This window comes from Mya arenaria, chromosome 9 (assembly GCF_026914265.1).
Source record: "Mya arenaria isolate MELC-2E11 chromosome 9, ASM2691426v1".
NCBI lineage: Eukaryota > Metazoa > Mollusca > Bivalvia > Myida > Myidae > Mya > Mya arenaria.
Window position 1 is genome coordinate 23,550,788 of NC_069130.1, and position 17,381 is coordinate 23,568,168.

Consider the following 17,381-nt stretch of genomic DNA (forward strand, 5'->3'; position numbering starts at 1 on the left):
GATTTCACAGTGCTGCACTTGCTATAGAAATGAGCATTAATCATTTTGACATTTGTAAAGTCTTAACTTTGTCAAGTACAAAAATTATCACAAGACCTTTTGATGTTCATTTTGGTGGACTAATTGTCCAGATAATTTTACATGGACATATTTTTTACTATTTTTTATACGGAAAATCCATCTATTACTAGAAGGCGAATCCCATATTGAACATCTATTATTTTGGACTAGGTGGACTTAATGCTGCACTGACCTTAAAATGAGCTTCAGGCAATTTGGCAAAAAAACGACTTTGTGTTGAGATATTAATGGGCAAATCATAATAAACATCACATTTTTTTCTAAGAAGATAAGTCAAGTTACCCTTAGCGGATCATAACCAATAGCGGATCACTCTCTTGTTGAATACACGCTATAAAGTTTATTTAATTGTGTTTTTTTCTGAAAATTGGCAGTTATGTACTTTAAAGTGATTGTGAAAATCACAACAAATATTGGTTAATTCGAACTTCAAAATCATCTGTATCATACGAACGTTCGATGCAACTGTTTACGTGACCCAGTTGTTCCGCCCTCAATTTGATTGCAACATGTGCTTTTTCTGAGAACTTTTCGTCCAACTACAATGTGTAAGTGAACAATTTATACATTTTATAAAGGCCAATATATATTGGCGATTTTTTTAAACATAAAACAAACATTGCTGGATACTTAAGTTACTTTAATTATGATTAAAATATGAATTATAACACACATATCTAATTTAGTTTCAAATACGTTTGACTTTTTATTATACATAAATATGATGTACAGTACTGTACTCACTTAATATCATAAAAATGATATTTATCAGCTTTTAATTTAAAAGACGCCTGTGTTTTAATTGGTATCGAGGATTGCCACTTCCATAAGTGTATACCATGCAGTTTGTGATTGTTTTTAAAAATATCACTTGAGTTTTACAGATGAATGAAGATTGAATTTGGAGTTGACAACATTATTTATTGAGAAGAGTTGGTGGAGGTAAGTAACCATTTGAATCTGGAACAGAACATCACATTAACATAATCATATTGTGCAGAGTACACTTAAAATAAATTATTTGAAATAAATCTCAAAGTTACTTGCTCATGGTTTGTAAAATCTTTAAAGTTCAGGTGGCCGTCTGGACTAGCCAGCTGTCTTCTACTTTTTTCTTCGTTTTCCCTAATTCTGTATTTAATTGAAATGATTTTCTTTCAGGTACCACCACCACCTAATATATCTGCCATCAAAGCCAGAAGAGGAAGAGGCCATGATATCTCCACAGAAAAGGAAGCCCATGATGAACCACAGTCTTCAGCAAGCTGTTGCACATCTATCACATTAGAGAACTTGGTGATAAAGGGGTACCATGTGTACAAGATAAAACCCCCAATAACTGACCCTGTGACAAAGCTTGTTGTAGATAGGGAATATACTTACATCAAAGATAAAGATGCATGCCTTGTGTGGATTCCTGGACTTTCTGAGTTTGATATCACTTTACATGACATGGTAACCGATGATAAAAGACAGCTTAAGTTGTCAGATATAGCTGCCCTTCCAATTGGCCATGTACCATGCATTCTTTGTTTTTACAATGTATTTGATTCGGGTGGACACGTGTGTGCCATCATGACTGGTGAACCGACGCCCAGTTTCCCACCGTGGCCTGCTCCACCTGAGAGTGGTGGTGGCATTGTTATTCCATGTAAATATGTACTTACAGCAGAAGATGAAGTGAACACTATACAAATGTTAAGAGAAACACTCAAAAAGATGCCCGAATGTTTTATATGATGAAAATAGTTGTTAATTGACATTGATATACTTGTTATTGCCATGAAAATAAGGTGGACTAAAACTGATATATAAACTAATCAGTTAATTCATATGTCTTTAGAATGTATTTAGAATTTAATTGGCATTGTTTTGTTTTCAACAAATCTAGTGATAATTCGTTGCTCATTATTTCTCACCTGCAATAGAACTGCTTGATGTTATTGATCAAAGAATCTCCAAATTACAATTTTGATTGTAATAAGTACTTTATATGGGTTATGGTTTTATTTAGTTGTTCAATGTTTTATACTCAAAGTAGCTTGAATTTTGATTCAAATTGTTGCATCTTTTGCCATCAGTCTTGTTCACTCCAGTTTTCGTGATGTCTGTGTATTTTGTTCAGGTTTAAGAAATAGGTTTACCTTATACAGTACTATTTCTAACAGCTTTTAACCTGTTACCTCATATCATTGCATAGGTTAGTACCATAATATCAACACCTAGCTCAGGCTAGCTGGTCAGAATTTCTAGTCAACTTGTTATGTGTTTATATAAATTTCATTTGTTCATATTTTACTTTTTAAAAGTCTGTGATTTAATTCTTGATTATAATGTGATTTACTGTGATTTTATGATTCTGTTATCCTCAATCATTGTCAAATTATTTTTGAATGAATTTTTTTTATCTCAATCAGCATGAGTTTATTCTATGCATAGAATTAGTAAATCCTATTCATAAACAGTTCACATATTTACAAGCACATGCATACACAGTTATTATTCCTATCCATTTTGAAAATTTTATACAGTTATAAAAAGTCCAAAAGCTCTCAAAATTAACTGGACCTGAGTGTTTTCAGCTGGAAATTTGTTGAAATTATTTAACAAATCGGATATTTTTAAATACATATATGCGATCTCTACGGACTTGACCTGATACAGACCACCAAATAAGCATCCTATCATGATATCACCTATAAAATGCATAAAAGAGGGACTAAATATATTTAACAGAAAAGATAAACAAACTGATTGTCAGTTTTGACAGCTAAAATCTCGCTATAAAATGCATAAAAGAGGGACTAAATATATTTAACAGAAAAGATAAACAAACTAATTGTTGTCAGTTTTGACAGCTAAAATCTCGCTATAAAATGCATAAAAGAGGGACTAAATATATTTAACAGAAAAGATAAACAAACTGATTGTCAGTTTTGACAGCTAAAATCTCGCTTGAGAGAACCCCCAATATAGGAATGTCACGTGATCCGTTATTGGTAAATTTGGTTCGCTAATGCCTCATTTACTCGTACATGCAAACAACGGTCAGTTAATCGGTTTCTGCACTGAAATTGAATTATTTTATGTCAATCAAAAGAGGAAATATTTTTCTTTTCAACTGTAAACGTTGCAATCTCAGAATGTAAAACGTTTGTTCAATGCACAGCATTGTTTCCATACTGATCCGCTAAGGTTAACACGACTGTACATTAGAATTTAGACTGTTCTTTGTTTTTGGTTCTTCGCTTAAAAACAACATATAACACATAAAGTTCTCACAGTATGATTGTTTCTGAACACATAAAATTCTAGATATACATCTGCAACGGAATTAGTCCATATAAACACTGCTTCAATGTCTTTGACGTTTTTTTATTTTGGCAACTCTACGTAAGGGGAATATAATGAATGGCGAAAAGTTGAAAAAATTCCTTTAACACACATTATTGCGGCTACAACGGGATTGAAAATGGCAAGATATCATCAGAAATATATAGGAAACGCAATCTATTATACTGTCACTTTTGGAGATTAATTCCAAAGAACCGAAAAATGATGGGACCAATTACCACCGAAAATGTTTACATAAACACCGGCAAATAAATTTATCGAAAATGATATGAAAATAGGCATTCTTACAATTATATAATGAATGTGTTGACTTCATTATTTTTGAACATATAAAGATAAAATATACAAACCAATGTAGAATGAAACTATGTTGTCTATCAATAAAATTACGCCTTTCAAGAAAAAAACTTCGATAAATACTCTTCTTGTCAATTTTGGAGACGCAAAATGGTCCACCCGGTGTGACCTTTAATTATTATCACGAAGCTGTCTTACCAAACGTTTATTTTAAGAAATTTGCATCGTGAGTGTCAATAATTTATGCAAAAAATAATTTGACAAGTAAGCAAGTATGTATTGAACATTATCCATTCAATTTTTGTCATTTTCTAAGTAAGTTTTCACATATTTGCGAGAAAGTTGTTGTTTCAGTGGTGTGCAGGTTACATTATACCATTATAATGAATTAAAGGGAAAGGCCATACAACAGTTTCTTTCGAATTGATTAATGGAAAAGGAGATCGAATATTTGTTTGAATGGTTTAAAAATCTTGTAAGTTACTGAGCAAAAAGGATTCATTGATTTAAGATGTTGCATAACACCATTTGCTTTAAGCATTTGCTAATAGTCATTCTAAAATGCTGTCCAGCTACTTCTTTTTTTAATGATGTTTATTCTATTAGGAGATATGTCTAGTTCTAGCCATAAATTTGATGTAGACTGTTTGGGTGGGCAGACCTTTATGCACTTAAATAATGACTGTGAATTATTCTTTTGAAGCAAACATCAGTGTGAGGCATGGGGAAGTCTCACCTGGCAGAGTTCTCACTGGGCGGTATAGCAGCCTGCTGTGCAGGGGTCTTCACAAACCCTCTTGAGGTAAAAAATAAGTAAAAGTAATGATGTAAGTAAAACATGATCACACTAAATGCTATTATTCTGTCATGTTAACAGTGATTTATTTCAAAGCTCATATTAAGAAGAACTAAAGTTTACTTATGTTTATTCTTATTCTGACCTAAAGGAAGTCTTCAAAGTTTATTGAGTAGCAACATTTTTATGGTTGCTTTCATTTCATTTCCTAAATGCTAACCAACATGTAACTATATAACATAAATTGTTAGCTTGGTCACCATGACTGTTAAGATAATTTAGTAAAATTTGATAATATGAAATGTAGAAAAGACAATATTCAATAGATAAAGTACTGTCCTTCAGGTTGTGAAAACTCGTATGCAGCTACAGGGGGAACTTCAGAAGAAAGGCAATTATACTGTTCACTACAGGTTAGTACACTGAACAGTACGGGTTAGTCAACAGTTTACTCCAGATTGGTGCACTGTATACTTCATGTTGGTACACTGTAAACTACAGATTGATCCACTGTACACTACACATTAATAAATTGAATGCAACAGAATGATACACTGTACACTACCAGGGCTTGACGCTTATTCTAATACTTGGTTGCCCTTCGGGCAACCAACTAGCCATTTTCACTTGCCCGAATGGATTTTTTACTTGCCCAATTTTTTTGGGCTCATTTGTTGTTATACTTCACATCAAAACCCATTTCCAGAATCAACCTGCACATCAGGGCCTGCTGTATTTGAAATAAATCAGTTGTCATGAAATTTGTAACTTAGCACATACATTCAAATTATTAAGGATGAAATAAAATTGAATTATAATTATGTAATTTTACATTTATTTTGAAGTAAATTACAATTTATCGCAATGTAAAGTGAAATCGTAAAGTTCCAAAAACCGAGCATCCGGAAATTGGGGCAGTCCGAAAAATAGCCAAAATTACCATTCTCGCTGTGTCTGAGTCCAGGAAAATTGTTTCCGCAAGACTTGACCCAGCGTCATTTTCGTTTCTTTTCATAGCTGGTCTTTTTCTCTGATGACTTAGCCTTTTTACGTTTGAAACATTAAAAAAACTTGACAGTGTCGACTGTCAAAACGCCATTTGTGTACATTGTGAGGGCATTAACTGTAATGCTAGCTATATGGATTTGGTGCAGCTCACGCGATTGGCCAACGGATCTAGATGGAATTACTCAAGCTCTATCGGAAAATATTCGGCCATCTTCGCCATCGTAGTTTCTAATGAAAATGTCAGAGGAGCTCCGTTTGACCCGATTTTTCGAGTCAACAACCAATGAGTGCATTAGTTTCGGTTTGATAAATACTTTCCAAGAAGGAGAGTACGGACTACCAGTTTTTGCCAGAAAAGTCACCACTATGACGAGGTTTTTTTGTTACTGCCCGATCGGGCAGGTAGATTCTAAAAACTACTGCCAGCCTGCAAAAAATACTTGCCCTGGGCAGTCGGGCAGTGGTTAATGTCGAGCCCTGACTACAAGTTATTACGCTGTTCACAATAAGTTGGTACACTGTACACCACAGGTTATTACACTGTACACTACAGGTTGGTGCACTGTACACTACATGTTATTACACTGTACACTACAAGTTATTTACTGTACACTACAAGTTATTACACTGTACACTACAGATTATTGCACTGTACACTACAGGTTATTCCACTGTACACTACAGATTATTGTATTGTACACTACAGGTTTTGCCCTGTACACTACATATTATTGCACTGTACACTACAGGTTGGTGCACTCTACACTACAGGTTATTACATTGTACACTACAGGCTGGTACACTGTACACTACAGGTTATTACACTGTACACTATAGGTTGGTGCACTGTACACTACAGGTTATTACACTGTACAATACAGGTTATTGTATTGTACACTACAGATTATTGCACTGTACACTACAGGTTATTACACTGTACACTACAGGTTGGTGCACTGTACACTACAGGTTATTACACTGTACACTATAGGTTGGTGCACTGTACACTACAGGTTATTGCACTGTACACTACATATTATTGCACTGTACACTACAGGTTGGTGCACTGTACACTACAGGTTATTACACTGTACACTACAGGTTGGTGCACTCTACACTACAGGTTATTACACTGTACACTACAGGCTGGTACACTGTACACCACAGGTTATTACACTGTACACTACAGGCTGGTACACTGTACACCACAGGTTATTACACTGTACACTACAGGCTGGTACACTGTACACCACAGGTTATTACACTGTACACTACAGGCTGGTACACTGTACACCACAGGTTATTACACTGTACACTACAGGCTGGTACACTGTACACCACAGGTTATTACACTGTACACTACAGGTTGGTGCACTGTACACTACAGGTTTGCTTGCAATTTTGGGGTATCAGTATTTCAAAAAGGTATTGAGCTATTATTGTCTGTTTTATAAAAACTTTGTACCCGTTTTAGCTTTCAAGTTCAGGTAATGTCAAAGCTTTAGTGTCATAGACACTGAGCAAAAACTTTAACCTTGACCATAACTTGGTGCTCTTATTGTAATATAACATTCATTCACTCTGTCCATTTCAGAAATTCTTTCCATGCATTCATAACCATTGGTAAAACAGATGGTATACCTGCCCTGCAGAAAGGTCTTGTCCCTGCACTGTGGTTCCAGCTGTTCATGAATGGAGTGAGGTGAGTTCAGTCATCAACTTTATAGTTTCGGCCAAATAAAAATAATGTTGTGGTTATTATAACATGCTGACAAAAACAATATGGCCTTTGCCCCACCAAACGAAACAAACAATTATTCATTTACATCACACCTCTTTTCATATAAATAAACAAAGAGTATAAAGTAAAAAAAAATATCATAACAATAAACATACACATTTACTTTGAAGTAACGAGCCATTCTTATATAGAAATATGAAAGGCGAATGTTAAACAATATCTATATACCACCAATCTGGTAAGTAATGGTATAGTCAAAGCATCTTAAACTCTCTTTCATTCATTAGGCTGCTGTCGAGACTGATGCTCCTGGAATAGCCATTACATCATGACCAAGTTCCATGTCATTTTGATTGTTTTGTATCTGGCACATTTTTCATCAAAAACAATTTTAAAGGAAGGATAGCTTATACAGTTGAACCCTGTTGGCACGAACTCACTTGGCCTGGTTTTCTCATTAGCTGGAAATGGATGTAAAGGACCGAATGTTTTCTACTGAATGTAAGAATTCCTGCTTGGCTCAAATAACCTGAGGCTCAGGGTAAACTCGCTGGTCCATGGGAGTTTGAGCCAATGGAGTTGAGGCTGTAATGCTTTTCTACAAGAGAACAATAGCGTTTGTATACACTGTTCTTATGTAGAAAGGAAAACTGATTGTGTTTTTACTATTTAGATTAGGTTCCTATCAGATCATCAACAATTCTGGGATCACGAAAGACAAAGATGGGAATGTTATCTGGAGCCGTAACGTCCTGGCAGGGGCGGCAGCTGGGTGTATGGGAGCAGCTGTCGGCAGTCCCTTCTACATGGTAACCTGGTAGTGTACTGTTAGGTTTAAGCTCTTCTGTTATTGGAGGATAAGGTCAGCTTATTGTGAAATTATTGCAAAAAGTTAACCCTGATCTAAACTTCAAAAAGGTTCAGGATATTAAAATGAAACTTGGTACATATATTGCCAGAGACATATCAAGTCAAGTCAACACATTTATTCACAGCATGAAAAAATTGAGACAATACAATTCAGGGGCTCAAATTGAATATTCAAAGGCATAACATACATTTTTATCAAATATTTAAAGACCAGTTATTCCCATTTAACCAAAGTAAGAATGAATATTGCGCATTGATTCAAACAGTGTTAATGTTGTTACTATACGAATTATGTATGCAAGAATTATAAAATGGGTTAAGTACAATGGGTGAGTCACAACTTAAACTTATATACACAAATGTATAGCATGGCAGACTAACTCTTGCTTTTATCATTTAAAGTTATGCTCCTTGTTCAACTGAAAATAAAACACGAATAGACGAGCGTTGGGGTTAACTGCATGGCACTCTTGTTTGATTCTTTTTGACTTGACTTATGAAAGAATTTTGTCTGCAGTAGGAGTAAAACAATGCAGAAAAATAATTCAATAGGGCACACTATATTTTACCCAGAGCGAATTTTCCATTTATAATGTTTTATGAAAAAACTACAGACGAAACCCATTGGCTCTATTTCCTCGTTAGGTGAACTGGACGTCAAGGTCTGATTTTGTTTAAATCTGTGTAAGCATTCCCGCTTGGCTCAATATTTTTAAAGTATATTCACCAGTCCCTGGGATATCGAACCAACAGGTTTCAACTGTATGTTTAATGAAACTTTTTCTGTTTTCTTTCATTGGCTGTCCGGACTTCAATGAGATAAGGAGATATAGCACATAAAACATTTATGTTGCCTTTTCTCTCTGCTAGGTGAAAACTCAACTACAGGCACGAGCTAATGCCTCCATCGCAGTTGGAACGCAGCATCCACACGACAGCATGTTCAAGGCTTTTACCTTTGTTGTCAGGGAGCATGGTGTTATAGGTAAGTTTCGATCACATTTTAAGCTCCTCTGTTAAAAAAAAATATGTTGAGGAATTGTCATGTCATTAATTTTGTTGTCATTAGTAGAGTGGTGCAAATAATTTAAAGTGACTCTCATATTTAAATTCAATACACACACCTGTGTAATAAAGGTAAATTTTGAGTGATAAACCCTTTCCTACTTTCTAAATAATGCATTAAAATTTTATGGAAATATTAATTACAGATAACAAATTGTAACTGTATAATATTAAATAGCTGAAAATGCAAGAATATTAAAGGACTTGTGGGTTCTAAAAACAGTGATCAAAATATTGTCTCATAAGGTAGAAATACTGTGTTTTCTGCTCCTTTCTTTCAAATTAAACATGGTATCCCTGATAAGAACCAATGTCTTCGATATTTATTCATCCTTTTCGATAAATTAAAACAATTGAGGTACATCTTATTTGGGAGTAAGAGTGCATATTTAACCATGGCCATAACTTAAAAACTATTCCCTATATTCATATGAAATCTGGCAGTATCTGGATAATGGTCAGATTTGCTTTTTAGTTGTCCATAATGACAAACTTTCATGGAAGATATTAATGTTAAATATGCACCAGAACTGTGTAAGGGCATAACAGCGGCAGTATCTAGGGTCATGGTCATATCAGCCGCCCAGTTGTCCAGAATGACAAAGTTATATGGGAGATAATAATGTTAATTTTTATACACACCAGGTTTTGTGCAGGTCACAACAGCGGCAGTATCTAGGGTCATGGACAGATCAGCTGTCCGTTAGACTATAATGACAAAGTTTCATGGAAAAAGTAATGTTTATTATAATACCCAACAGGTCTATGGCGGGGCACAACAGCGGCAGTATCTAGGGTCATGGTTGGATCTGCTGTCCAGTTGTCGACCTTCAGCAGCGCCAAGGAGTATGTGATCAGCCTAAAGGTTAGTTTTCTACATCAACCAAGTTTTTCCTTCATACGCCTTTTAATTCCATTGTCCATATCCATAGCCTCATAGATACTCCTTTTAACTCCTCTATCTTTAGCCTCATAGATACGCCTTTTAACTCCTCTATCCATAGCCTCATAGATACGCCTTTTAACTCCTCTATCTTTAGCCTTATAGATACTCCTTTTTATTCTTCTATCTTTAGCCTCATAGATACGCCTTTTAACTCCTCTATCTTTAGCCTCATAGATACTCCTTTTAACTCCTCTATCCATAGCCTCTTAGATACTCCTTTTAACTCCTCTATCCATAGCCTCATAGATACTCCTTTTAACTCCTCTATCTTTAGCCTTATAGATACGCCTTTTAACTCCTCTATCCATAGCCTCATAGATACGCCTTTTAACTCCTCTATCTTTAGCCTCATAGATACGCCTTTTAACTCCTCTATCCATAGCCTCATAGATACTCCTTTTAACTCCTCTATCTTTAGCCTTATAGATACGCCTTTTAACTCCTCTATCCATAGCCTCATAGATACGCCTTTTAACTCCTCTATCCATAGCCTCATAGATACGCCTTTTAACTCCTCTATCTTTAGCCTCATAGATACTCCTTTTAACCGATCTATCCATAGCCTCATAGATACGCCTTTTAACTCCTCTATCTTTAGCCTTATAAATACTCCTTTTAACTCTTCTATCTTTAGCCTCATAGATACTCCTTTTAACTCCTCTATCCATAGCCTCATAGGTACACCTTTTAACTCCTCTATCCTTAGCCTCATAGATACGCTTTTTAACTCTTCTATCCATAGCCTCATAGGTTCACCATTTTACTCCTCTATCCATAGCCTCATAGATACTCCTTTTACTCCTCTATTCATAGCCTCATAGATACTTCTTGTACTCCTCTATCCATAGCCTCATAGATTCTCCTTTTACTCCGCTATTCATAGCCTCATAGATACGCCTTTTACTCCTCTATCCATAGCCTTGTAGATACGCCTTTTTACTCCTCTATACATAGCCTCATTGATACGCCTTTTACTCCTCTATACATAGCCTCATTGATACGCCTTTTACTCCTCTATACATAGCCTCATTGATACGCCTTTTACTCCTCTATACATAGCCTCATTGATACTCCTTTTACTCCTCTATACATAGCCTCATTGATACTCCTTTTACTCCTCTATACATAGCCTCGTAGATACGCCTTTTTACTCCTCTATACATAGCCTCATTGATACTCCTTTTACTCCTCTATCCATAGCCTCGTAGATACGCCTTTTACTCCTCTATACATAGCCTCGTAGATACACCCTTTTACTCCTCTATACATAGCCTCATTGATACTCCTTTTACTCCTCTATCCATAGCCTCGTAGATACGCCTTTTACTCCTCTATACATAGCCTCGTAGATACACCCTTTTACTCCTCTATACATAGCCTCGTAGATACACCCTTTTACTCCTCTATACATAGCCTCATTGATACTCCTTTTACTCCTCTATCCATAGCCTCGTAGATACGCCTTTTACTCCTCTATACATAGCCTGGTAGATACACCCTTTTACTCCTCTATACATAGCCTCGTAGATGCACCCTTTTACTCCTCTATACATAGCCTCGTAGATACACCCTTTTACTCCTCTATACATAGCCTCGTAGATACACCCTTTTACTCCTCTATACATAGCCTCGTAGATACACCCTTTTACTCCTCTATACATAGCCTCGTAGATACACCCTTTTACTCCTCTATCCATAGCCTCATTGATACTCCTTTTACTCCTCTAAACATAGCCTCGTAGATACGCCTTTTACTCCTCTATCCATAGCCTCATTGATACTCCTTTTACTCCTCTATACATAGCCTCATTGATACATGTTCTATGCTTCAATTATATAACAAGGGCATGTATTAGGGGGTAGTTGCCATTTCTCAATGAAGTAAATTATAAAAGGCATTGTTCAATGGGCAGTTACTTGTGACTCTGTTTAGCCTGTCAAAAGTTTAAGCATAAAACAGCTTTGATAGTATCACGGAAACTACCACAAGACTACCGGTATGTAAAAGTGTGTATGTTTATTTGTTCCCAAAACCAGAGTAGGTTTCCTCTGAGTAGTCCCGTTTTTTCCCAACATTGAAAGAACAACAGTCTTTGGCCTGTGGGGGTTCAACACAGTAACAGTATTATTCATATTCTTTCCTTTTATATTTCAGTTTTTCCAACCAAATAGTTTTTTGAACTCACTGATTGGAAGTATATGTGGTGGAGTCGTTGTTGTTGCCTGTATGACCCCATTTGATGTCGTCTCAACACGAATGTATAACCAGCCAGTGAACAAAAATGGCAAAGGAATTATGTACAAAAACTTACTAGACTGCTTCGTGAAAATCTTTACTAGTGAAGGACTTTGGGGTTTCTATAAAGGCTGGGGCCCGTCGTTTTTTAGACTGGTTCCGCATACAGTGCTTAGTCTTGTGTTCTGGGATCAGTTACGAATTCTTCATGGCAAGTGGAACGAGGATGAGAGTATATAAAGTTGATAGCTAGAAGTGTATGTTGGATTAGTTTCAAAACATTTCGAGTGCTAATAAGACACCAGGCCTCAATTTCTCGAACAATCTTTAGCTTAACACAGTATCATATTTCATTAAGACATATCAAAAAAAGAAAACATGATTTTACAAAACAAATTTAAACATTAAATCTCCATTATCTATATCATAATTCTTTTTAACGCTACACTCTCAAGGATTTATCGTTTTGTCTTTTTTTATTTTTGTCTTGGAATGAGCCAAATTTAGCATAAATGTCTGGAAACCAGTGATATAAGACTGCTCACAAAACATTAAATCACAGTTGTTCATATTTATGTTCCAAACTTAGCTGTTTTATTGCTGAAAGCTGCATACTAACACTGTTAGGAAATGCTCTTTTCATTGCAAGTTATTTATATGACTGAATAGAAGGCATTGATACCAATATCTGCTCTGAGACAAAAATTGAAAATAGACAAAACTGTCAATCAGTGAGACTGCAGCTTTAATAATCTGAATTTTGTTTAAAGAAAACCATTGCACAGTTCATACCAAAACAAAAAGAGTGTTCTAATTAAGTTTGATCGATTGTTTGCGAAATTGGGGCCATGTCATTCATACGGGTTCCTGTTTTGAGATGATTTGTTAAAGTTCTATTCTTAATCAGAGTTTACTATTACAGAAAGTATATATAATTAGAGATTTTTAGATATTACAAATACACAAACCAGGGACCATTTATGATGTTTCAAATGGTGCTATTGTCAATTAATCAGCCAAATGGTGCATCTGCAGGAATTATAAGGTTAAACTTCAGTCTTTGAAAGGCAGCTTTATCCATCATCAGACTTCATGCTTGAAATATTGTAAGACCCAATTGATTATGTGTTCAGCAACTTTTCCCTTTTCTACAACACCCTGCCTTTTTTAATATCTGTTTTAAACTGTAATTAACATGATTAACATCAGACTTTGTGCTTAAGATATTTTATGGCCATGCCGAATTGATTGTGTGTTTAGTGTAATTGGTATGTAGGATTTCAGCCTAAATTCTTAAATCTCATTTAAGCAAAGAAATAATAATCACTTCCAGAGCTTAATATTAAAAAAGAACATTAGGGCAGTATTAAATATAATTCCTATCCTTAGCCTTAGATATGCCTCAGTGATTCCATTCAGCCGATTGGCCAGTTATTTTTATAGTCCAATCAAAACATTCATATCCTTAGATATGCCTCAGTGATTACATTCCATCTATTGGCCAGCTATTTTTACTGTCCAATCAAAACACTTAGATTCTACTCTTAAATTTTTTATCAGTTGGTTATTGAATATGAACCGTAGATAAATTAAGAGCATATACAGGGAGATGGTCAATTTGCAAATGTATTTGATGATTTCTCCACTATTTTCATTCCTAAAACCTGCAGTAAATTGTAATATGAGGGAACAAAGAATTGATTTTATATGGCCTTACAATTATAAAATTAACAAAGAATAATTTTTATATTGCCTTACATTGATTAGAATTATTAAAGAATTAATTTTATATTGCCTTATATTGATTAGAATTTAACTTTTTTCAACAAATATATTATCATGCTATAATAATAAAATTATGCACTCGATGTATCAATTTCATTAGAAACCATTCAAATATTCCAGAGCTGGTGCTCCAAAAACATCTTAAGTCAAGTTTCTCACTAGTACATGATGTAATAAATTTATAATATCTAAGCTGCTTTATTTCCAATATTAATTTTAATATACATACTTTTATGTTACATTTGACTATGAAAATCTCAGAAGATCGACTTAATTTAAGAAATGACTCAAGAGGTTTTATGAATACCGACCCTGTCCAATATGTACATTGCATATATTCGTTAATCCAACTTCATCTAAGATTATAATATTAAATTTGCATCTTGAACTGTGAGATTTATAAAGGTGCAATTAATCATATAAAAATATATGGAATAATCATATTTATAACTAAATAACTACGTTTTCAGGGATGTGATTTGTCCGCAGATTCGCGGAATTCCGCGGATTTAATGGCCCCAGGGACCCCCCCCCCAAAAAAAAAAAAATAATAATAATAAAAAAAAAAAAAAAATATATATATATATATATATTTTTTTTTTTTTTTTTTAGCTGATTAAAAGAGATCCTAGTGTGTGTTTGGTTGTTAGAGTTGATATCCCAGTTTGCTTCAAATTTAAAGTCAGAAGAACCCTCAAAAGTGCTTGTAAAAAGCCAGTTTTTCTTCTGCGTCAGTGTGCTTCTGACCCCAAAAGTGCCCCAAGAACCCATGGCCGAAATGGTTTCAGCCCTCCAGCTGCCAGGTCAATCACATCCCTGGTTATAAAGAGAAAAAAAAAATATAGTAGATGTGAATGAATGATTTAAACAAAGTAACTAAAATTCTAAAGCTAAGTACATGTAGTTCTCTTAAATTATAGAACTGTGTTATTATCATGTAAGTTGCCATTTTGCTTTTAAATAGCTAGATTAACACTGTATTGCCACTTTATGTTTGTGATACTCAGAACTTATGTGTTCATAATATGAAACTCTTTGTTTTTGTTTTTCACATTCAATGTTTGTTGTTTAAGATATTTACTTTGTTGTTGTGGTTTTTAGGATGTATTTTTTTGTTAAGACTTTATTTAAATTCATTGATTGACTTGTGTCTATTGGTCAATTCTAGCTATATTTCTTGAGTTGTGCCCCTTGATTGGCCGTAAAGAGTGTCAGAACCTGCTTAGGGGTTGGCGGTCTTTTATATGTAATAAAATATGTTCAAGTTTTTAAAGTATGTAAAATAGTAAGCAATTTAATGGTTCACGATGAATATTTATTTATTGTAGCCAATGTACAAATATATGTAAGATTGTCACTTTATATTACATATTAAGATACTTTAAAGGGACCAGGCACCAGATGGTCCAAAAATCAGCAAATACAGTATTTCCTCAAAACAAGCCTAGAATTGTCAATGCTAGTTAGTAGGAGGCCATTAAATACATCACTTTACATGGTTTAAATAATAAATGCAACAGTCGTGTTGCTGTTCCCGTTTAAAATAGCGCATAATGGTTTCCCAGTTTAAATTATATCTGTTTATGAGTACCGATAATTATACCGATGCTATTTTTAAACTTACTGGGATTAACTGGTAGACAACCCTAGTAAATTTCGAATTGAAATAAATGAGCATAAACTGCGAAAAATACATGTGTCGTAAGCGATGTAATATGTAATACATCAGTAAGTAAGATTCAATGCATTGTACAAATCGATATCAATTTTATGCAAGTTTTTGACAATTTTCTTTTTTCTTGCAATTGTATCATCCGGTGTCTAGCCCCTTTAAGACCTTGCATCAATAAAAATATACTTCCGGTTAATACTAGTAGTTAAGATGCAAAAACCTGTTCCTTTTCGTCCATATATATATCTTTGACTCATTTGAACTATTTATACATGAGAGGTATTTTTAATATATTCAATATGAATTAACTTTTGTTATGTACCGTAGCTTATTTGAATATTATTCATGAGTTGTTATATAATAAATATGATAGAAATAAAATATCTTTGTGAATGCCATGCTTCATCTCCCCTTCTTATTTACAAGTTAGAACAACAAAATTACACTGGAATTATACAAAAAGCATACGTGTGTAAATAAGATAAAGTCTTTCTGTCTATAGCGGTTTTATTTATTTTATGTTTTTTTTAGGAATTTAGAAAGCTAACTGATTGTAAAGTGTGTTTCCAAAAGAATACACAATTTTTACCATCAACTAGATCTAGTATATACATGTTTTTAAAATAACTGTATAATCTGTTAGCTGTTAATCTCTATTTTCTTATAATTCTAACAGATTTACACTGCAAACATAACAAAATTACACTGAAGTCATACAACAGACATGCGTGTGAAAATAATGTATGATCTATTTTGTATATACTAGATCTATTTGATGTGAAAAGTTGTGAAATGTTTTTGAAACACCCTGTATAATCTGTTACCTGTTTTTCCTATAATTTCTAATTCAAAACAGTGGTAGAGCCTCTGTTTCATAATTTTTTATCATAAGTGTATGTGTTAAAAGGAATCTGTAACTTGTTGAGATGATTTCTACAGACACCTAAGTAGACGAAAGTGGGCTGCTCACAAAATGGTTAAGTTCTTTGCTGTATACTTACTAGTCTTACGATTTGCACATTCAGCAACACCACGGCGCTTAAATGTTTAAACTGCCGTAGTTATTGTTAGCGCTTATGTTGTTTGTGGCGTGCAAAGATTTAAATATAAGTCATAATATGGACACAGAAATGTTTCCTAGTTCAGTGCCTATACCTAAACAAAAAATACAAAGATTTTGACATCAAACTTTGTGCAGATGTGTCCATTTTATATGTGTAAGCTAGTCTCATCACTTTGACATGGAAACTGTGTTTGAAATTAAACTCTTTGGACATGAATGAGAAAAAGAGAGGCATTGACGTCCGCTTGGTTGATCTTGTTTATACTGACAGGCCTTTTTTCAATCCACATTCAATGATGTTAGTACTATTTTTATCGGAATTATTTCCAAGTACCTGGTATTTGTTCCCTAAATACCAAGAAAAAGGCCCGTCTCATATTATTTCATTTTGCTGACTGTTCCTAGGCGGTACCCAACAATCCTTAATAAACACCCCAATTTTAGACATTCTATATATTGTGTGATCT

At 34.3% G+C, this 17,381-nt stretch overlaps 2 protein-coding genes across 5 annotated transcripts in view; one reads left to right on the forward strand and one right to left on the reverse strand.

The window, feature by feature from the left end:
- Positions 1-3,905, reverse strand: part of LOC128246433 (kinesin-like protein unc-104) — a 111,461-nt gene extending 107,556 nt beyond the window's left edge. The window contains exon 1 of one of the 2 annotated variants that reach the window (XM_052964627.1): positions 3,786-3,905. The gene's annotated coding sequence lies outside the window, so the exon portion shown is untranslated. The remainder of the gene's footprint in view (positions 1-3,785) is intronic. The other variant, XM_052964628.1, reaches the window with a different exon arrangement.
- On the forward strand, positions 3,878-14,721 carry LOC128246434 (solute carrier family 25 member 35-like). 3 transcript variants are annotated; one of them, XM_052964629.1, is made up of 8 exons: positions 3,878-3,958; positions 4,436-4,534; positions 4,874-4,941; positions 7,131-7,238; positions 7,951-8,086; positions 9,018-9,132; positions 9,974-10,077; positions 12,314-14,721. In XM_052964629.1, the coding sequence occupies exons 2-8, from the start codon at positions 4,454-4,456 to the stop codon at positions 12,632-12,634; spliced, it is 933 nt and encodes a 310-aa protein (XP_052820589.1). In that variant the 5' UTR covers positions 3,878-3,958; positions 4,436-4,453; the 3' UTR covers positions 12,635-14,721. The 3 variants fall into 3 exon arrangements, with proteins under 3 accessions (XP_052820589.1, XP_052820590.1, XP_052820592.1); XM_052964630.1 differs by having other exon boundaries at positions 3,901-3,996; XM_052964632.1 differs by having other exon boundaries at positions 3,911-4,004.
- The last annotated feature ends 2,660 nt before the right edge of the window (positions 14,722-17,381 follow it).

Coding starts and splice junctions, on each gene's coding strand:
- LOC128246434 (XM_052964629.1), top strand. CDS start 4,454: ATGGGGAAGTCTCACCTGGCAGAGTTCTCACTGGGCGGTATAGCAGCC. Junction 7,239..7,950: donor CTGTTCATGAATGGAGTGAG/GTGAGTTCAGTC, acceptor TTTACTATTTAG/ATTAGGTTCCTATCAGATCA. Junction 9,133..9,973: donor CAGGGAGCATGGTGTTATAG/GTAAGTTTCGAT, acceptor AATACCCAACAG/GTCTATGGCGGGGCACAACA.